The sequence below is a fragment of the Jaculus jaculus genome, chromosome 5 (genome assembly GCF_020740685.1).
Source record: "Jaculus jaculus isolate mJacJac1 chromosome 5, mJacJac1.mat.Y.cur, whole genome shotgun sequence".
In the NCBI taxonomy this organism is placed as follows: Eukaryota; Metazoa; Chordata; class Mammalia; order Rodentia; family Dipodidae; genus Jaculus; species Jaculus jaculus.
Window position 1 is genome coordinate 30,905,416 of NC_059106.1, and position 22,550 is coordinate 30,927,965.

General features: G+C 44.9%; 1 protein-coding gene across 13 annotated transcripts in view; it reads left to right on the forward strand.

Moving 5' to 3' along the window:
• The window catches only part of Kiaa1217 (KIAA1217 ortholog), an 815,686-nt gene that overhangs the window by 756,516 nt on the left and 36,620 nt on the right, over positions 1-22,550 (forward strand). For 10 of the 13 annotated variants that reach the window (XM_045151349.1, XM_004659754.2, XM_045151355.1 and 7 more), the window contains 3 exons: positions 15,481-15,585; positions 16,096-16,145; positions 21,362-21,519. In XM_045151349.1, the coding sequence (XP_045007284.1) occupies positions 15,481-15,585; positions 16,096-16,145; positions 21,362-21,519 (313 nt within the window). The remainder of the gene's footprint in view (positions 1-15,480; positions 15,586-16,095; positions 16,146-21,361; positions 21,520-22,550) is intronic. The other 3 variants (XM_045151347.1, XM_045151358.1, XM_045151356.1) reach the window with 1 other exon arrangement.

Below are 22,550 nucleotides of genomic sequence, written 5' to 3' on the forward strand. Positions count from 1 at the left end.
GTCACCTCCTGACAGGTGACTGTGAAGGTACTTTACAGCTTCACATCTTTCTCTTCCCCAAAATGTGAAATAGCAAAGGAAGAGTTTTATGTCACACATCTTGCCTAGGTGACGCCTCACCTATTAATGAATTGAACTCCAGAGGACAGAATTAGAATGTCTGTTTGTCTGTGCGCTCTCTAGATTATTGTGGCCTCACACACACACACATCCCACAAAACATACATACACACACATACGCATACTCCTATACTTAAACACAGAGACTCATATGTACTCAGAGACAGACACACCCCATGCACCACAAAACAGCAATAGAGACACATGTACATATACATACACCACATAGTCTTACAGATATGCAACACACACACCCCCACACACACACCACAGAACCTTAAAGGCACACTTCCACCCACGTTGAGAGCCCTCCATGAATGGGCAGAACCTCCTCCGTTTCCCCGCTGTCAGTGCACACGTAAGAATGGGGAACAAGCAAGACGTGCGGTCTTGTGTGTCGTGTAGCCATTGGTGGCAGCCGTCATTTACTGGGGTCTGGGATGTCAGGACACCCGTGAAGGGTTGGACTTGCTTTATCCCCATGTTGTAGATGCAGAAACTGAGGCTCAGAGGGTTAAGTATTTTTTCCTAAGATCACAAAGCCAGTATTATAAAATGTTGAGATCCAGTAAATACTGTGCACACACAGTAACCCCAGCACTTACGAGTCTGAGACAGGACTGTTGTGAGTTGGACTATATAATGAGATCCTATTTCGAATAACCAAGTTCTGTGGATTTAGCTCAGCGGGAGAAAACTGGCTTATTATGGGCAAGGCCTGGGTTCCATCCCTAGTACCAGAAGGAGGGAGAGAGAGAAGAAAAAGGAAAGACTTGATAATTGTTACGTCTGTGCGGGGTGGAGGTCCGCCTTGGCTGAGCACAAGCCCCGCCTGCCCACAGCGCAGAAGTGAATGGTCTCGTCATAGCACGTGGAGTGAATTCTGAGTTATTTCAACCAGAATCCTTTAAAAACTGTTTCAAGACTAGATGCTAAGTAACTGCTCCCAAAGGGCATTTACTCATAAACATGGTAAAATTTGCATAATTATACTGCTAAATATATACATGCCATTTAAAATATAACTGCCCTAACTAGTATATTAGCAAAATTATGCAGAAATAGAGAAAGGAAGAAGAGAGCATACTTGATCTATTTATTTTTACAAAGTGCATCTGAATACTAGGGGGAAAAAATTTTAAACACAAATACCAGAAACAATTACCAAAGTACAAAATTATAGACCATTGTCTCACTTATCCTATGATGTTATTTTAGAAATATTTAATCTCAGTAAGTATTTTTAAAGAGTATTCAACCCCTTGAAGTCTAACTTCATGAGTACAAGATTCAAAGTGCCAAACAATTTCTGATGTAATTTCATCATATTAAAAAGCAAATAAATGAGAGTGTTTTTTCTGTGAGACTCTCAAAGTGAAATTCTCCATTTAAGATGTGAAGCTACAAAAGGCCGGGGAGATGAGCCGCGTGCGGTTCTGCTGCCCTACCTGCAGAATTCCTGTACGTCTGTGTTAGAAGCACACGTGACTGTGGGACACAGAGTCCAGAGGGAAAATCCTTCTTCCACACATATGCTGAGGAGACACCCAAAAGTGACTTTTGTGTAAAGAAGCATTTTAATCACAGCTCTGTTGTCATAAAAAATGAGGAGCTAAAGACTAAATAAGTAATTTAATCTCAATTCTTTATTTAGTGACGAGACTTATGACATCTTATGACATTGACATCTTTTTACAAAAAAAAATAATAATTAAGCAAGGCATGGTGGCACAAGCCTTTAATCCCAGCACTCAGCAGGCAGAGGTAGGAGGATCGCCATGAGTTCAAGGCCACCCTGAGACTACATAGTCAACTCCAGGTCAGCCTGAGCCAGAGTGAAACCCTACCTCAGAAAACAAACAAACAAACAAAAAGTATGTATTTTTATTTATTTATTTGAGAGAGAGAGAGAGAGATGGGCACACCAGGGACTCTAGCCACTGCAAATGAACTCCAGACGCATGTGCCATCTTGTGCATCTGGCTTATATGAGTACTGGGGACTCAAACCAGAGTCCTTAGGCTTTGCAGGCAAGCACCTTCACCACTAAGCCATCTCACCAGCCCTCTTTTTTTCTAGAGAGAGAGATAGAGAATATGGGTGCACCATGGCCTCAAGCCACTGCAAAGGAACTCCAGATGCATGTGTCGCCTTGCACATCATGCTTACGTAGGTCCTGGGGATTCAAACCTAGGTCCTTTGACTTTGTAGGCAAATGTCTAAGCCATCTCTCCAGCCCCTCTTTTTTTTTTTTTTAAAGATGCTTCATGAACTATCTAATAATGACATATTTATATCTAGACCTGACAAGTTGCCTTTTTGATACTAGGACATGTGCTGGTGACGGTGGCTTTCCATGAGAGCCAGGTGAAAGCGAACAAAATTCACAGTGGCTTTGGTTCTTAGAACACTCCTCTCATGTCTGAACTTCTTGAAAAAAGATAGTCTTGTATGTTTCAGTGGCTTTGCTCGGATGATCCTTATAGCTGGGACTCAAGAGGGAAGTGGGTCCAGGTGCCTTTGAGAGACTTCCAAAAGGAGACTGCGGGACAGATGGTTAATGCATGAGGCTCTGTCTGTCTTCCCCCAGTCATAAAATTCCTTCATTAAACAGCGTCATTACCTCTGTCCCTGGCACATAAAGCAGCCCGTAAGAATGGTAACATTCCAGGACATTTATGGTTTGCTATTTTCTGTTTGTAGTTTGGATCACCTAATGTAAAATATCTTCCTTGAAATAACCCTCAGAAACTCAGGGATGCTCATTGCAAAGTGACTAATGACTCGCCTTCCAAATGTGTAACAGATTCCTGCAAATGCAGTATGGTTTTTCAAACACAGTAAACTCGAGCTGGGATCCTATTTTAATATTGTTCTACAGCTAGAGCAGTGAAATTCAACAACACAGAAAAGTCATACAGAGAAGCAAAGTCCAGCCCTGTCGGAGCCTGTGTCTAAAGAAAACAAACAAACAAAAACAAATAACAGGAGATGTAGTTAGGATTTCTGAGACACCATCGATTTAGAGAGCAAAATGCCTTACCCTGACCAGTTAGAACAAGGGGAAGCTTCATTTGCAAAAGGAAGGCTGCATGTTGGCTGGTAGCCAGCCTGCTTCTAATCATTTATCCTCACTTTCTCATTTTACCAGGATTTAGTGTTAGTGTGTCTGTTGCTATGAGGGGCAGGGTGGACTTGTGGGTGAGCTGGTCATCAAATTGGAGTCTCCATCTGGGTTTATGACATTGTCAAAGGTCCACTTGACAGGCAGAGCCTTTGGAGACTCACTACAGTGGGCTTTATCTCACCACAGAGGAACAAACAGAAGAGATGGAAAGAGAATAATTAATTACCTGTGCCTTTTGCCTGCATAGTCAGAAAGGACCCCCATCAGAATCACCTATGTAGTCAGGCTTGTCTTCTTTCAAAAGTAGAGCTTTATTCCTTTTGTGCGGTTGGCAGTTTGGGCTTGGTGATCTATTACAGGGCTGTCCTGTCTTTGTCAAACTCTACCCTGATCCTGCCCTAGCCATGACAACCAAGATGTCTTTAGAAAACACTGAAAAACGCTGCTTTAAGGGAAATGCAGGCCTTTTGGGGGGAGGGAGGAACCTAATGAATATGACAAATGAAAATTCACCCTGGGGACTGGGGAAATGGCTTAGTGGTTAAGGCGTTTGACTGCAAAGCCAAAGGACCTAGGACCGATTCCCCAGGACCCACATAAACCAGATGCACAAGGGGGCACATGCTTCTCAAGTTTGTTTGCAGTGGCTAGAGGCCCTGGTGTGCCCATTCTCTCTCTCTCATTGCAAATAAATAAAATTTTTAAAAACTAAAATAAGTAAATAAATAAATAAAAAGAAAAATCGTCCTGGGCTCAAGCCATGTAAATCCCGCTGGTCATAGGACATGAATTAGGAGACTGGCTCCTTCATTGTGTCCTTTACCTCTTGGTAAAGCAATGATTTTTTTTGTTTGCTTGTTTGCTTTTTGAGACAGGTCCTCTACATTCCCAGGCTAGTCTGGAACACACTAGGTAACACAGGCTGGCCTCAGACTCGGGATTCTCCTACCTTAACCTCCTCATGCTAGGATGATAGGCCTGTGACACCATGCCCAATTAACAATGCACTGTTGATAGATCTTGCTATTCCTACCTTTGGTTCAACCATCTCGCCCACCAACTGCTTATGGAGAAGCAGTAGATTCCAGTGGACTTCATAGCATAACAGCCTGGCTTCTGGTGCCAGCTTCAACACTCATTAGCAGTTAGGTCCTTGCTAAGGTCTGGAATCATTCAGTCTTCATTTGCTCATCTGCAAAATGGAATCATGAGCTCTAGTAAGTGTTGGGAGTTCTTACTGTGAGCAAAGAACTCTGCCAGATGCACACACACACACACACACACAGAGAGAGAGAGATAAATGCATGGAGACAGCTGCCTGAAGCAGCAGGAAGACATATTTTTAATATATATTTTAAATATATATATTAGCAGGAGCCAAAGGGGTGAGAGAATAAAACTCGGTGTGAATGGAGAGTGGAATTAGCTGGGAGTAATAGTTCAAATTAGAATATTTGAAGCACCAAAACCACTTACAAGTCCACAGCAGGAAGGAAGTCAGGATTGAGCATCGTCCAGTCCTTGGACAAAAATGACAGGTGAGCTTTAAGCATTCTTTGAAGACTGTGCCCACATGGCAAGACTGGTGACAAAGGACCCTTGCCAGGTATGGATGAAATTATCTGTTTTGATGCCTGACGGTGCCTGACTAACACAAACTCATGTCTGAATTGCTTTTTCACGGAGCTCTAACTATGGATCAACAGAAGTTTATTGAGCTTCTCCTGTGCGCTTGGCTATGAATTGGCTGCATTGCTGGATACAAAGAAACTTAGATGTAGTTCCCATACACAAGGATCATAAACCACAAAGACAATCATAAGACATTAAAAACTTAATATGCAGATATAAGCTATGTCTCGGTTAAATACAGGAAGGTTCTGGCCTCTGAATACTCTTGGGGGAAACGACCAAAATAGAATGTGTCATTCTTGGCAATTGTTTGGCTCTCGTAGTGCCTGGGGAGAGTTTCCTGTCATCCTAAGAGTAACAGTGGCTCCTGGTGAAGCAGGGTGGAAGGAAAAAGATGTGCTAAGCCCGGTGTGTCTCCCAAAGGCGTCCGCTCCGAGGGGGAGATCTCTTTTCCAGTGTGTCCAAGTCCAGCTGGGAAGCGCAGACACGTCTTGCTTGGAAGCGAGGGGGAACAATGGCACTAATAATAGGCTGCGGGTTCAAGAGGCTTCTGTGGGCCAGCTGGAAAGCCAACCGCCACTTATCCCAAGTTCTAAACTGAAAGAACAAGCAGACTTTTCAATTACAATCCTACCATAATCTGAGGGAGTGCTTGTACATAATTAATTCCAAAGTGATGGTATAGACTGTATTGTGAAGAATTCAAAATCAAGTGTACTTTCCCAAAGCTGTGTCCATCAGAGAGCTTCATGGTGATTCTGAGATGGCCTGGAATTTAGCATATGCACATAACAAACTGAGAAGATACTGTTTGAGAAGACCAACTGGTCTTTATCCAAAATTGGCTATATTTTCTACCATTGGTATACCTATAAAAATGACATCATGGTGTGATGTTTTGCCCATCTGAGAAATCAACTAAGTGCTGATAAATTGAATTATTACTTTGTTTTCAAGAATATAACCTCATGGTTAAGTAATATTTAGTAGCCATTCCATAGACTGCTGAACTTACGCAACAGATGTGTAATCAACATATTGACATTTTTATGCAAATAGCACTACACTTTTATCCAAGATGTGCTGTCCAGAGAATGACCACCACAAAGTCTGTGCTACTTTAAACAGAACAGCTTCTCAAAAGGAAAAGCCATCAGCTGTCACTAATTAGACACAACTAAAGTGTAACTGCATTGCCTTTGAATATTTATGAGGTACTGTCAATCAGGAGACACAAGTCAGAAATGAAGATGGAAACCAGATGACTCCCTCCCCTCAGCACCTAGAGCCTCTCCAATATAGGGGCAGAGCTTAGGGTCAGGGCCAGATTCCTTGAAGTGTAGTGTAGAATCAGTGTGACAGCCCCTTCCCCCAAATAAGATGGGCTTATCTAAGTAGCCCAAGACCTGGGGTTTCATTGTGCCCACACCACATTGGCCTTTGTTATAACTCATCATCCCCCTACCTGGTAGGAGTCAAGGAGGGGGTATTTATCTTCTCTCTCTCTCTCTTTTGGTTTTTTGAGGCAGGGACTCACTCTAGCTCAGGCTGTGCTGGAATTCACTATGTAGTCTCAGGGTGGCCTCGAGCTCTCGGCAATCCTCTTACCTCTGCTTTCCAAGTGCTGGAATTAAAGGCATGTGCCACCACACCCAGCATGAAGCTGATTTTTCATGAAGGATTCAAAACTCTTAAGTCTAAGCATTAATTCCAACTTTCTTAAATAGCAGGGCTTACAAATTCAGTATTTCCCACTACACTTGTGTGGGCCATGTCATATTACTAGTAAATATCCTGCATCACTTCTTGTGTATCCTCAGATATAAAGGTGATTTGGGGCACTTCTGTACAGAATATGAAAATGAGGAGACTGTCCAGAGCAATAGCAAAAGGAATTATTTTATTTATTTGAGAGAGAGAGAGAAAGAGGTAGATAGAGAATGAGCGTGCTAGGGCCTCTAGCCACTGCAAATGAACTTCAGATGCATGTGCCATGGTTTACGTGGGTACTAGAGAATTGAATCTGGGTCCTTAGTCTTCACAGACAAGCACCTTAACCTCTAAGCCATCTCTCCAGCTCCTCCTAGTGTTTTTTTTTTTTTTCTATTTATTTATTTGATAGAGAAAGGGGTGGGGGAGAGAGAATGGGCGTGCCAGGGCCTCCAGCCATTGCAAACAAACTCCAGACATGTGCGCCTCCTTATGCATCTGGTTAATGTGGGTCCCGAGGATTTGGCTTTGCAGGCAAATGCCTTAATTGCTAAGCCATCCCTCCAGCCCCTGAGTGTTTTGCTAAAAGACAAATGAAGGTAGCAGGTGCCTACCTCCCTGGCCCTGCCGCCATCATGCATTAGTCACTAGAAGTGGAAAAGAGGAAAAGAAAGGCCTCAGAGCAGCTGGATATAGAAAAGAGCTTCACTTTTTTTCCCCTGAGTCATTATGTTATTTCACTGGAGTCTAAGGTATTACAGGTACAGCAGGTAGGCACAGTTGCACACATCTGTAATCCCACTTTCTCAGTGGGCTGAGGCAGAAAGATCGTGAGTTCAAGACCAATGTGGATAACATTGTAATATCCCGTCAAAGACAAGCAAGAAACAAAAGCCTGTGGGAGTAAAGTCAACTAAGGGCCGTCTCTCCATAGCTTCTGGCACCATCTCTCGTTTGCAGATGAAGCATGTTCTAAGACATGAGTAAACAGCTATTCCTGCTCGTTTGTACCTGTGCAGAGCATGAGATGCCACTTCCAGAGCAGGAATGTAGGCGCAGGCCCTCAGGGAAGGAAGAGAAGGATAATGCCGAGCAGATAATTTCGGGTTCTGTTCACCGCCCTGGGAAGCAGAGGCTGTATTCACCCAGCATGATCAACCGGAAGGAAGCAAAGTGCCTCGCCCCTTGACTACTCAGCCACCATAGAAAGCCTTGGCCGTTGGACTCTGCAGGCCAATTAGTCTTGTTGTCTAAAGAAATCCTCCCATGCTGAGCCTTAGAGCCCTTCACTATAACAGGGCGTGGTCACTACTACTTCTAAAGGGTCCTGTGTGGGGCAAATAAAAGTAGATACAGAAAGCATTCTGTGAGCCAGAAAGTCCTCTGTAAATAAGAGGCTTATTGGTGTAAAACTAAGAGAGAGTCTTCTATCTGCCACTGGTGTAGACCTGAGAGATTACTGTGTCCTGCCTGCCCTGCGGTGCGGCTGTTTTCTGGTCCCAACCAGCACAGCCTGCACAGTAAATTGTGAAATCAATTAAATAAGGTTACCCGGAGCATTTCCCGAGTGTCATGCTGTGCTGGGAAGAACTCTGTTGAGCACATAGGCGCTCCAGGCCTGGGTGTGCTGAGCCTTTCACCCATTTGCCTGACACACCCTTCCTTGCTCCGCCCCCCCCCCCCCCCCCCCCCCCCCCCCCGCCCGCCCGTGCTTCAGTTAAGATCACAGAACCAGAATGGGAAGAACCATGAGGACTGAATAGGTTCCTTCTAACCAAACTGTCTTGCAATTCTAGAGTCCTGAATGCAGCTGGGTGGTAGCATGAGACTATGGACATCCCTATCAGCGAGGGACAGAGCCATGTGAGGACTTGTGGCCTCTGTGTGCTGAGACGTCAGGCTTGTGTGAACATTCCACCAACTGTAACAAAATGCCTGAGTTATGCCATTTAATAAGGGAAAGGGGTCGTTTTGGATCAATGTCTCGGGAACTTCGGCCCATGGTCATGGTGCCCTGTCACTTTAGGCCTGATCACCTCATGGCAGTCAAGAGAGGCAAGGTGAGGCCAGGTTTTTGTAGCACTTTCAAGGGTGCAGACTTTATGATCCAGCTTCTTTTCTCTAGACACCACTTCCTGAGGTTTCCACTCCCTTAGCCTAGGAATGAGTCTTTGAGTACAAAGGCCTTTAGATCCAAGTGACAGAAATCCTTTATCTTCCCTTACCCATACTATGTGAACACTGCTTCCTGGGTTTGAGCTTGTCAGGGATTTGCCTACCTAGGACTCTTGGTGTTTGTTGTTACATCTGCCTCATGTTTTCTTCCACCAAACACCCGCCTGACCTGCTCCTCCTCTTCAGCTCCTCAGGACTTTCCCCAACTGCCACCAGCTCAGGGAGGCAATTTCCAACCACCATCTACAGATTTCTGAGAGGTCTCCCCACTCTGCTCCTATCTTCTTCAGTCTGCTGTTCTCAACAGAAAAGCCCAGCGGGCCTTCTAAAGTGCAAGCCCTGCCTGCTCCTGTCCCCTCCACTCAGACTTTGTTGGTGATTGCCATCACATCTATAGTCAAAACTAAAGTCCCTAAGATGGCCCGCATCGGAAAGAATGTGCTTTGTAGCTGGACTGGGCCTCTCTGACATACCTCTGGTATGCTCATATTATAATTAGAAGTTTTCCTTGCACTTTGACAAGTTTTTTTTTTTTTTTCAGGATAAATGATAGGATCCTCCTCCCCAACCAACCCTTTGCTAAACCATAAGCCTAAATAAACCTTTGTGCCATTTAAGTTGTTTGTCCTGGAAATTTTGTCATGGACATAGGAAACTGACTAATATACTAGATGAGGAGTAAGAAAAATTAACAGGGATTGTCCAGAGATACAGTAAGGGGTGACTGCAACAAAGAAAGACTGGGATATAGGAAAGTATTAGTTCGTGTGACTAAGGAAACCTGGGACAATGAAAGACTGTTTTTCTTAAAGAAGAACTTCAAGTTTTACGTTCCAGGTTAGAATTCAAGGTCATAGCATAACTGGCAGAAGATTTTGAGAATCTCTAATGTCAAACTTCTGAAAGTTTTATCAGAGGTCTGAAAGCCTCAAAAGATAATGGGTTAGGGTAAGGTTATGGATTGCATATGAAACGTCTCCCACAGGCACATGTGTTTGAATACTTGGCCCCCCAGCTGGCGGCCCTTTTGGGGGGAGGTACTGCAAACTTTAGGAGGTAGGACCCAGCTGAAGAAAGTAGGTTGCTTGGCATGGGGGGTCATTGAGGTTTATAGCCCAGCCCCATTTCTAGCCCCTGCCTGTCTCTCTGCTTCCTCGTCTGCCAAGCTACATGGAGTTCCAGCAATAAGCTCCTGCCACCGTGAACTCTCCCCTCTAACAAACCTTGAACCAAGATAAATCCTCTGTCCCTTAAATGGCTTCTTGTCAGGCGTCTAGTCACAGCAGTGGAAAAGTAAATACTACAGGTATGTGAGACAGAAGACAGCTTCCTGTGTTGGAATTCTCCAAGAATGGAGGGGATTTCTCGGCTTGTTGGAAGGAATTTTAAGAGCAAATAATTGCAAATTCAGAAGTAGGAAAACACTGAAATAGATGAAAGTCTCAGCAGGGAGAGCACAGTACCCCCCCACCCGTGCCTGTTCGTTGCACAAGCGGGGGGAGGGGGGGCAAAAGCAGCCTTCAACGAGCATCTCCATCAGTGTCCCTCAGCACATCCAGATGCTTCAATGAGATGCTAAAGTGACTGGGGCTTTGGGACTGATGTCTTGAGTCATATTGCATTCTTTCCGATAGGATAACCTTCGGAATTAGAAAGCTCATTTTGCATTCAGACCGTCAAGTCAGATCATTGAGATTCCATTGTTTTGGTGAATTCATCTGAAAACAGTGTCTTTAATTACTTGGGGATATTTTTCCTATCATACCATAGATGCACAGCCTAGCTTGAAACCTGCTCACTATTCAGTTCTGAAAAATGCCTTTAGCACTTCAAAGATGAAGAGATTTTTTTTTTAATTCATTGGGCTTTTTCTTGGAGATGGGGCTGTGGGAGACGTTGATATTATGGAAGGAATACACTGCTTGGAAACACCACGGTGCTTTGCTGGTTTGGCAGCAACTAGTGAGGCGGCGCTTAACACGTACTAAGTGCTGTAAGATACATTGACTATCTCACTGACAATGCTTCACCTTGCAGCAGGGAGATGAGGGAATAATCACTGGGTTAGTCAGATTTCAATTGCTGTGACAAAATGCTCAAGTTAAACAACATTAAATTTGAATGGTTTCTCTTGGCTCATGGGTTGAGTCTATGATTGTTTGGCCCCCATCACATTAAGCCTGTGGTGGACAGAGCACCATGACAGAGTGTTTAGGGAGCAAAACTGCTCAGCCCATGGAGGCCTGGAAACACATAGAGGAAAAGGAGGGGCAGAGTCCCAAATAACCCCTTCTACTGGGCCCCAGCAGCTCCCAATAGTGCCTCTGGTCCAAACTATAGATAAGCAGGAATCGAAAACAATCACAAAACATTAGAATTGGGAATGCTAGTCATGGTTACTCTCCTGCCACTGTTGTTCAGTTAGGAACCGGCTGGGAAGGTCCTCCCTTCTCACGCACATAGCTGGGTTGGTGGACTAGTTCCAGCCAACACCTCTGTTCCTCTGTCAGATTTTTAAAGACATATCTTTTGGAATTCACAGAGGAATTGCCAGTCTGTAGTATGGTATGGTCTTAACTTGCTTGCCAATAACTGTTAATTTACATAGTTATACAAGGATAAGAAAAAAATCCAGGCTTCATGAGGCCTCCACCAGTACAAAGACACTTACCTAGTCAAATAGGGTTGAAGGTGAAACTTGAACCCAAAGGTCATGTGGGGGGGAGGGGGTTAATGGCACCAAATATATCTCCCCAAACACAGGAAGCTTTGTTCCCTCTGCTCTGAAGACAGGGCTCGTGCAAGCATGTGAGCACAGCTTCTGGAAGGGAAACTTCTGGAATCTGGGAGACAGGAGCTTACTGAAGGTAGCATTTTAATTCACGAAATGTTTGGGCCTCAAAAAGATCCATGCATTTAAAAGACACTAAATGACCAGTTAACCATACTTACTCATCATATAAATATGGTTTCTGGAATGATATAAAATAGGTTTGTGAAATCAATTTTGGACCATCTTTTTAGCAGTAATTATACCAGTCCTGTAATACCTTAAACCAAAGGAGATTGGCAAGAATTAGCATAAGTGTCTTTAATATTCTGATGATTATCTTGCAAAATTGCCACTGAAATAAAATGACAAGGTTGTTTTTAATTTCTCTCCTTCCAGTGCCTTTCTTTTATTTCCCCCCTTTCATGTTAAAATATACATTTCATCACGGAGAAGGCTACATCAGTTTCCAGTTGCTGTAATCTAGTTAAACCATAAAATTGTTTCCAGATTACTAACCATGAAATGGAAAGACAATCTTATTTATGAATTTATAAATCAGATAATCTCCCTCAAATGAATCCCGAAACCAGAAACACTTTGGTGATTAAACAGGAGGAGAAAAGTTTTCTCATTACCATGTGTCAAAAGAACTGTGTTTTCATAAAGTGGTTTTGGCTGAGGCAGTGCGCATGTGTGACCCGTGTGTCGTCCGTCATGGTTTCCAGCGCACTCAGGCCTGTGCGATGATGGGAGCCGGCCGTGGCCTCTGTGCTCTCAGGCTCGTGTCCACACTAGAGAGGATGCCAGGAAACAGCTGAATGACTGGGTAACTCGTTCCTGGTGGCCCTGCTGGTGACACAGCTTGGAAGAGGCCACCCATGGGGTATTCATGCCCTGATTCACAGTGACTAAGAGGAAAACCAATCACTTGGATACCTGGGTCAGACACAGGACTTTTGCTGCAAAGGATCTGAACTCTCTCACCCCAGGCCATTCTGTAGGCCCTAAGCAATCAGGGAGTGTGGTGCATCCTAAAACCCTTATCCACATGAAACCCATGGAAGAAGCCAGTTCCCAGTGAGCCAGGGAAAGTGCCAGAGAGGACTATGCAGGCCTGTGGGCCCAGCCCACACTGTGGCACCCTGCAATGCTGTCCGCAGTGATGGACCAGATGAAGATAATGTTCTTTATCTGAGAGCACCCCAGTGCTTTCTTTGCTTTTCAATATTCTGCTCACCCCGCAGACAGGGCAGTGAAACTGTTGACGCATGAAGATAGGAAAGAGCAGTGGTTTGTTCCTGGCGAGCACTGGCTATGACCAGCGTGTTGGGATGACAGGGTCTCCTCCCGCCCGTTCCCTCTTACCAGATTCTTGCGTTTTCTTTTTCACGACGCACTCGTCTGTTTCTTGAATTTATTTTTTTTTACTTTTTTTTTTGTTCATTTTTATTTATTTATTTGAGAGTGACAGAGACAGAAAGAGGCAGAGAGAGAAAGAATGGGCGCACCAGGGCTTCCAGCCACTGCAAGCAAACTCCAGATGCATGCGCCCCCTTGTGCATTTGGATAACATGGGTCCTGGAGAATCAAGCCTCGAACCGGGGTCCTTAGGCTTCACAGGCAAGCGCTTAACCACTAAGCCATCTCTCCAGCCCTTGAATTTCTTAATATGGCTGCTGTGGTTGTCGCCGTGCCTGTCATACCCACTTAACCCCAGTTCCTAACCCAACATGTTAGACCCCGAAAATGTCATATTACTTGAAAACATTTGCTTCAGATTGAATAAGAACAGTAAATTTGGAGCCCTGAGTGCACCTTCTGCCTTAGGGTTTGGAGTTTGACTTGGAGCACTGCGTGGCCAGAGCTAGCCCCCGAGCCATGAATGCTGGACCTGAGCGCTTTCAACCAGCATTGGCATTTCCCATAAGGAAATCATTCATTTCCCAAAAGCGTCTGATTGTGTTTGTTCCTTTGCAACCATTGCCCACACCCAATGACTTATATGCAAGAAAAATATTATAATAGCACCATCAAGTTTACATTATTTTTTTTTTAATTTTTATTTATTTATTTGAGAGCGACAGATACAGAGAGAAGGACAGAGAGAGGGAGAGAGAGAGAATGGGCGCGCCAGGGCTTCCAGCCTCTGCAAACGAACTCCAGACGCGTGCGCCCCCCTGTGCATCTGGCTAACGTGGGACCTGGGGAACCGAGCCTCGAACCGGGGTCCTTAGGCTTCACAGGCAAGCGCTTAACCGCCAAGCCATCTCTCCAGCCCAAGTTTACATTATTTTTTAAAGAAAAAAAAACTGTGTAGCCAAGGATGACCCTGAATTTCTCATCTTTCTGCTTCTCCCACGAGTGCTAGGACTAGAGGTGTGCGCTGGGAACCAAGCCCATGGCCTCATGCACGTCGGGCAAACACGCTCGCTACCAAGTCCTATCCTCTACCCACCGTTAATTTTCAACTGAAAAAAGTATGCATGCAACTCATAAGTCAAGTTTTGTAATTGCAAATTTAAAATGTGTGCCTCATATGGTATTAAACATTCCAAAAGCAAAACTCAAAATCGTACAGCTTGGAAGTGCCTTGATAACCACAAATCTCAGGACACACCGCTACCATCTTCCAATGGGCCCTGCTTCAGCAGTGGCTGCTCTCAACTGAAAGGACAGGCTGCTGTCTTCCACTGTGTACCAGACACAGTAGTTGGGCTGTATCTCAGAGCCGCAGCAGATGGATCTGCTGTTTGTAGTATGGGACTCACCACAGCCCACGCCGAAGGCCAGTGGGGCCGACAGCCACAGCTCTTGTGCTCACACTAGGGCACCTGCTTGTGGGGCGCAATGGCAAGGAAGGAGATGCTGTTCTCTTTAAACCATTCTCCTCCCTCTTCTTATTTGTTGAATCTTTTTTATATATTTTATTTTCATTTATTTACTTGAGAGAGAGAAAGAGAGAGAAAGGACAAACCAGGGCCTCCAACCACTACAAACGAACTCCAGATGCATGCGCTACCTGTGCATCTGGCTTTATGTGGGTCCTGGGGAATCGAACCAAGGTCCTTTGGCTTTGCAGGCAAACACCTTAATCACTAAGCCATCCCTCCAGCCCCTGTTGTTATTTCTAACTATCAGGTGTATGTAGGCGAATTCACGGAAGGTAATGTGTGATGCCACTCTTAGTAACTTGTGTCACTTTTGTAACATGTTGAAAACAATGGAAATGGTACTACGACACATCTCTCTCTTGTCGAATGCCCAGAAATGTGAGCCCATTTCAAATGCCCAGTGCAGCATCAGAGAACCCTGTGAGTAACTGGGGAATTTCTTTAATTAATGTCTTCAAGTGATCTAGCTATTAGGTATATTTTCTTGTTCGAAGCTGTAAAATCCTCCCGAACGCACATGGATATCAATCACATTTTCCATGGTGCTGACAAGAATTTGTCTGTGCCACCCTTGGGTGATGAACTAAGTGCAGCTGGTACATGCAACAACTATCTCCAATCCTTCACACCAGAACCAGTTTGAAAAGAACAGCTTCAGAAGCTGTGGGAGTGCAGTGTCTGGCTTTGGGCACTGCTGGTCCCAGAGGGGAGGAGCCGTTGGAGCAAGGTCAATAATACAAGCCTGGCAGGCAGGCTCAGAAGCACATGGCATGCTAGCAGAAGTGTCTGCCAGGGAGATGCCACGTTCACTTTCCCGGATGCCTCTGCTAGCCATGTCTTGACTGTGAGGTCAGGCTCAATACTCAACTCTTACCAACCAGTCCTGGTCTTTGCCAAGGATTTGTGGCTCTTCCAGTTTCCAAGCCAGGTCGGGGTGAACTTTGGGCGGCCTACTGGATGGTACATTTTATAACCCTCAGGTGGTCCCTGCACCTAGGAAAACCAGTAAGGAAGTCAACAGAGCTTTAACAAACCATTCTCTTGTTTTCCAGAGAGAGGATGCAAGCCATGGAGAAACAGATTGCCAGTCTAACTGGCCTTGTTCAGTCTGCACTTTTTAAAGGGCCCATTACAAGTAGTAGCAAAGAAACACCTAGGTAAAAGCGACAAGCCATCCAATCACAAAACCACTCACCCTGTTCCTCTTTAATCATTATGATCATTTGTTCGTTCAAATTCATTTCTTTGTGATTATTTTAAAGCTGAAAATATTTACATCTCTATGAATCATGCTGGGGATGGTTCTTCATTCTTGGTTTTGTTTTTCTTCTGGTAATTCTTGGACAAAGGTAACACTTTGACTCAAGAACGGTCAGAGGGCTTCCCTGTCGTGTGTGCTTCATGGACCACTCACTCTGCGGTGCCCGCTGCTGCCATTCACGCGCATCCATATCTGCCACCCTCTGAAAGTCACCAGTGTGCCTGGCTGCAAGCACCCAGTGTGGGCATCCACCTGGGAAGCCTTTGCCATCTTGGACAGTCACGGAGTGGATGCCAAAACACCTCCATTGCTTAAACCCATCACTGCTTATTTTGAGTGGGAGGAGCAAGAAAAAAAAACGGCATTTTGGAAATGGTATAGCTGACTCTCGTTTTCTCTTATTCAGTGAGAAAATGATGAAAGCCACAGGCAGCAGGAGCCACGCAGACAGTGCGGGTGAGTGTTCTTGGGAGCGCTGGGAGGCCCGGGAGCTGCCTGCCCCGCCCCGGAGTACTTAATACCACTTCTGTCACCTGGTGTGATTTCACAACTTAAGGGGGAAAAGCCTTCCTGGACTCCTGCAGCTTCCTGCAGTGCCAGAATTACATACAGTTCTTCCATTCATTTGCTTATTCACTTGCTCATTCATTGATATTCCCTTACTTCAGGAGACATAGTTATGGCTTTTTTTTTTCTGAGGTAGGGTCTCACTCTAGCTCGGACTGACCTGGAATTCTCTATGTAGTTCTCAGAGTGGCCTTGAACTCATGCTGATCCTCTTTCCTCTGCCTCCCGAGTGCTGGGATTAAAGGCATGCACCACCATGCCCAGCACATTTATGGCTTTTTAAAAAAAATTTATTGATACATTTGCAAGGTGAGAGAGAATGAATCAGGGCCTATAGCCACTGCAAATGAACTCTGGATGCATGCACCACTTTGTCCATTTAGCTTTATGTGGGCACTTGGGAATTAAATCCCAGTCATTAGGCTTTGCAGACAAGTTCCTTAACCTCTGGGTCATATCTCCAGCCCACATTTATGTCTTTTGTATTGGGTTCTCACTGTGGAATTAGTCCACATGAGACGTAAGGCCGACTTCCTAGAACTTACAACAATGTAAAAGATGTAAATTTATAGATTTGGCTGTCAGGAAGTATAGGATAAAAGTTTGGCTAATCGAGAGAGCCTATACTGAGTATGTCGCCTGACATAATCAAGGGCATAGGATTTGGGGTGACAAAGGGGGAAAGGAGCCACTCAGGCAGAGAGAACCAGGATGTCACTCTAAGTGAAGTGAGACATTCTACTCTGGAGAAAGACATTCACTCAAGTGCATGTGGGAATGGATGAGGAGGGACAAGAGCTGATGGCTGTAAGCGGTCAGTAGTGCAGCGGGGAGAGCAAGTCTGTATTGACCAGAGAATGTCTTTGAAATGCCAGTGTGACTTCCTGACATCTGTGGTCGTGTGGCAATGGCCTCTCACTGCCGTCACCAAGCAGGACTCTCTCCACAAGATGAGGTCTTCTAATTATTCCCAGATGCTAAAATTACACAGAAACATCTAGCAAGTTGGTCGAAACCCCTTTAATTTGGGGAAGCCGCATCTCCCAGGTTTGTGTGGCATAGTAGTGTGGACAGAGTGTGGGATTTAAGGTTTAAGCCCCGGCTGACCCGAGTTCCACGCAAGCTGGGCAATTTTAACACTCAAGCTGGTGGGGGTCGGCGAGCTGCTTCTCCAGCATTTGAAATGGTTAGAAATAGATCAGTGGTCCTGGCCAAACCCAGAGGGTTACATTGTGGAATTTGCTAAACTTTTCTCCCAAGCAGTTGCCAGTTTGTGAGATAGTCATTTAGTGTCTTTCTTCCTGATTGTGAGCGTAGATCAGTAAAAGGAAACTATTAAGCACTGGAACGGCGCATCCCTCTGGAGCCCGTGCCTAAAGGGATTCCTGTCACAACCCCTTGTTCCAATCAAGATGGCTGCTAGTCACTTACTCTCCTCTTTCTGTAGCACGGTAGTGAGTGCTTCCTGTGTGCCTGGAACTGCCCGTGACGCATTATGCATTAATCCATTAGTTCCTATTTCCAAGGGGGCAGGTATCATTTTTATGCCCATGTTCCAGAAAAGGAAACTGAAAAAACACTCAAAGGTACTGATTCTGCTGTTGGCATATTATTATTATTATATTATATATTATTATTATTATATTATTTCATTTTCATCCTTTTATGTTAAAATGCCTGAGTCTTTTGAAATATATATTTATGTATGTATATGTCTGGATGCACATGCATGCATGCATGCATGCATGCATGTATTTCTTTTTGTTGTTGTTGGGGTTTTTTTTTTTTTTTTTTTTTTTTTTTTTTTTTTTTTGGTTTTTTTTTGAGGTAGCATCGCATTCTAGCCCAGGCTGACCTGGACTTGACTGTGTAACCTCGGGGTGGTCTAGAACTCACAGTGATCCTCCTACCTCAGCCTCCTGAGTGCTGGGATTAAAGGTGCATGCCACCATGCCCAGATGTTTTTTTTTATTTTTATTTTTTTTTGAGGTAGGGTCTCACTCTAGCCCAGTCTGACCTGAAACTCACTCTATATAGTTCCAGGTTGGCCTTGAATTTATAGCACTCCTCTTCCCTCTGCCTCCTGAATGCTGGGGTTAAAGGCATGCACCACCACACCCGACTTTCAGTGCCTTTTGTAAACAAGGCGTCAGGAGCAAGTGCACTCCCGTCCTTGGATATGTTTCCCAGAGTGTATTCAGGAAGGCCACAGGGACGAATGGTGTGACAAGGTGCTGCCAGCATTCTCTTCTGAAAGGTGCAGACTTGCAATGCACTGGCAATGTGAGAGGCTCTTGCTCTGTATCTCTGCCGGCTCTGGTCATTCTCTTTCTAGGGAATCGGGGCTAGCAGTTGTCCATGGGGATTTAGTTGCCATAGCAGTCTATAGTATACACAAAACATATTAATTCTTCCAAGCCGGGGGCATGGTGGTGCACGCCTTTAATCACAGCACCTGAGAGACAGAGGTAGGAGGATCGCCGTGAGTTTGAGGCCACCCTGAGACTACATAGTGAATTCCAAGTCAGCCTGGGCTAGAGTGAAACCCTGCCTCAAAAAACCAAATATATATATGTATGTATATATATAAATTCTTCCATATTCCTGGGAAGTAAACTATAAGAATACGGTATGAACTTTGTCATTTAGACAACTAAACAGACTTATGTAGAAGTCAGGAAACTCATTTGACTGGAGGTACACAGTGAAATCCAGACTTGGGGTTACATTAGAAATGTAGATGTAAGAGAGCAGGAGGCTCCCACTTTCCAAGGCTTACTGAGTGTGTTACACTGTGCATTGTCTGCTTAACACACACAACCCTATAAAAGCAGATGTTGCCATTTGTATTTTACATGGACAGAAAGCGACTCACAGGGAGGTTAATACACCCATTCAAAATCACCCAGCTAGTACGACAGCTAGTCTTGCCAAATCTCAAACCAGTTTTTTTTTTTTTTCTATCATAGCAAGGTACATGAAGTTCACACCGAATATACACGTGTTTAGATTTACATGAAGATGTCAGATGACCAAGATAAATTACCTGGGCCAGGTACAGCACACAGAAAGGAATAAGATTCAGAAGGCACACTGTATGTTGACTCTCTTGACTAGACTGGGCAGGATCAAAGAGTCGAATGTGGCTACCTGTCTGTGGGTATGGTAAACAGGCCCCTGTCTTGTGAATCCAATGTAAATAGGTACCTACTTAGGTTCCCCAGCCACAGGATCCATTCTGAGCCTGCATTTTTTTTCAGCTCAGTGGCAGAGCACTTCCTGGTTTATTTGAGCCTGAGTTTGATCCCTGACACCAAACCAAACACCCTCAGACATTCCACTTTAAGAAAAGTTTTACTAAAGTAGTAATGTTCAATGCAGAAACAGAAAGAGGCAAAGAGAGAGAGAGAGCAGAGAATGGGCATGTCAGGGCCTCCAGCCACTGCAAGTGAACTCCAGACACATGCACCCTCTTGTGCATCTGGCTTAAGTGGGTCCTGGGGATTTGAATCTGGGTCCTTTGGCTTTGCAGGCAAGTGCTTTTACCACTAAGCTATCCCTCCAGCTGAGCCTGCATTTAAAAACCTTTGCTGTAGAGTCATGCCAGCTTGTATGCCCTTCCCCACCCCAGTGCTCCGTGCTTGCTGAGACGCTAAGCAGGGGTGGGGAAGATTCTAACCAAGAGCCTTTAACCACTGACCCATTGCCCCAGCCCAAGACGACTTTTTCTACCCCTCTGCTCAACTGTAGAAAGTGAGGCTCCCCTTTTGCCAGATACCAGGCTGAGCAGATACATGTGTTAACTTCTTTTTCTTTCAAGATTTATCTTTATTTATTTATTAGAGACAAAGAGGAGAGAAACAGAAGGAAAGAGAGAGAATGGGCACACCAGGGCCTCTAGCCACTGCAAACAAACTCCAGATGCATGTGCTACCATGTGCATCTGGCTTATATGGGACCTGGAGAATCAAACCTGGGTCCTCAAGCTTTGCAGGCAAGCTCTTTAACCACTAAGCCATCTCTCTAGCCCATTAGTCCACAGGCTAGCACCAACATCTACTTTACAGATAAGGAAATGCAGAGAAAGATGAAATTACTTGCTCAAAGTCACACATGAGGAAATGGGCACTGGGAAAGATGCCCAGGTTTAAGCTTAAATAATAAAATGGACGATAGTGCCACTGACTAAAATCGTATCCAAAAGGACAGAAAAGAGGTTTGGGGAAGACAAGTGTATGCAATAATTTGACCTACATGCAGGAAAGTGTGGCAGTGCCTTAGAGCCACTGGTATGTGGATCTGAAGATAGTTGTAGGCTCGGGTAAGGAGGTGGGAGACCTGAGCAGAAGCTGACCAGGGTTCCAGACATCGGCAGAGGAGAGAGGCCGAAAAGAGACTGCTGGGGCACAGCAGCAGCAGGGGGTGGCTTGACAGAGATCAACAGCACCATGAAGCATTGTCAAGTCTCCCGGCGCAGGGCCCATCGGCAGACAGCTGAATCACCAGCCACCTGAAGAACTGGATAATGAGACAATAATGAAAATTGCATCCAGATATGGTGGATTAAGCAGTTATTGATAAAGGCATAAGTGATAACTAAGTGTGGATTCCAAAAGGAAATTTGGTTTTTTATTATAATTTTTATTAGCCTAAAAAATTTTAAATATGGCATGCTTCACAAATATTTGCAGCCTTTCACAGGGCCTGTGATAATCTCCGTATCATTCCAGTTTTAACATGTGTACTGCCAAAGCGAGCATGAACTTTGGTTTTGAAAATATTTCTGAAACCTGCTATCAGCATTCTACTCTAAGATAACATGTAGACTTGGACCTCTTTTCTATAAGAATTAAAGATCGTGGGGCTGGAGAGATGGCTCAGATGTTAAAGCCACTTGCTTGCAAAGCCTGACGGCGTGGATTCAGTTCTTCAGTATCTAGGTAAAGCCAGATGCCCACAGTGGCACATGCATCTGGAGTTCATTTGCAATGGCAGGAGGCCCAGTGTTTTCCATCATGAAACAAATGGCATCTGAGTCATGTGTGTGGAGATGGGGTATCCCTGTTTGGCAAGCTAAGGTTCTTCTGCTGCTGTTTCTTGCATAGGAACAGCCAACATTCCTGGTGCGAAGGGTCTGGGTGGCCCTGAGTCGACAGCTTCTCCCAACCCTGCCGGCGCCTCTCCCATCCACACGAGCCTGCTGGACCTGAGGCGGAATGTGGCCGAACTGCGGATCCAGCTCCAGCAGATGCGGCAGCTCCAGGTATTCCTCGTGGATGTGTCCTCTGACTTAGTGGTCTTGGGTCCCATTTCTCTGCTCCTCAGAGCCCCATCCCTGCTGCAACTTCCCCAGGTTCCTGCTACAGTCCTTTTCCTAGAGTACGATGGAAGAGTCAGTGCACGGGACCATAATGGTATGACTTCTTTGCACACCTGTACTCTTGGCCCGGAGCCGGCCGTTGTAAGTACAGCCAAGCTGTAACTGCTGCCGGTGGCAGCACAAGCTTACACCAGAGAGAGACCATTCAACATCTGCTTTGGGAGGAGAGCTGAGAGGAGCTATTGGAACATCCTCGTAGCCAGTGCTGCCAGCTCTCTGGGTAGAGCCTCCCCTAACCCCACAGCAGCCACGAGGTGCTCCCACCAACTAAGTTCCCCCCCCCCCCACAGAAGCTGAAGTCTTAACAACTATGAGTTTAGAGTATTAGATAAATTCACAAAGGAAAAAAAAAAACGTGCTGTGATTTCTTGAGCAAAGCATCTGTATTTTATTTGGATAGTGTGTTCTGAGTTTTTCTTATCCTTTCCCATTATTAAGGAGTATATGAACTATAGTGGAATGAGACCATGGCAAAAATAACCATTCAGGTCACAAATCTTGGTCAACAGATGTCATAAATCTGGTGAAGTGGGATACTGTAACTCTTGGCTTGAGTTCTAATGTTCTGGAGGCCCAGATTCCCATGAGGTCATATGTTCGCATTGGTGCCAGTCCTACCCTCCCTGCCTTTGGGCATTTAAAACATAGTCTTAGCGCTGGGGAGATGGCTCAGCAGTTAAAGGTGATTGCTTGCAAAGCCTGATAGGCAGGGCTTCCCAGTAACCATGTAAGGGCAGATGTACATGGCACATGTGTCTGGAGTTTGTTTGCAGTGCCAAGAAGCCCTGGTGTGCTATACTCATTCTCTGTCTGCATCTTTTTCTCAAATAAATAAATGAAAAAAAAATTTAGTATTTTTTGAGGCAAGCCAAACAGACTGGACTTTTTTTTTTTTCTATGCGAGAGAGAGAGAG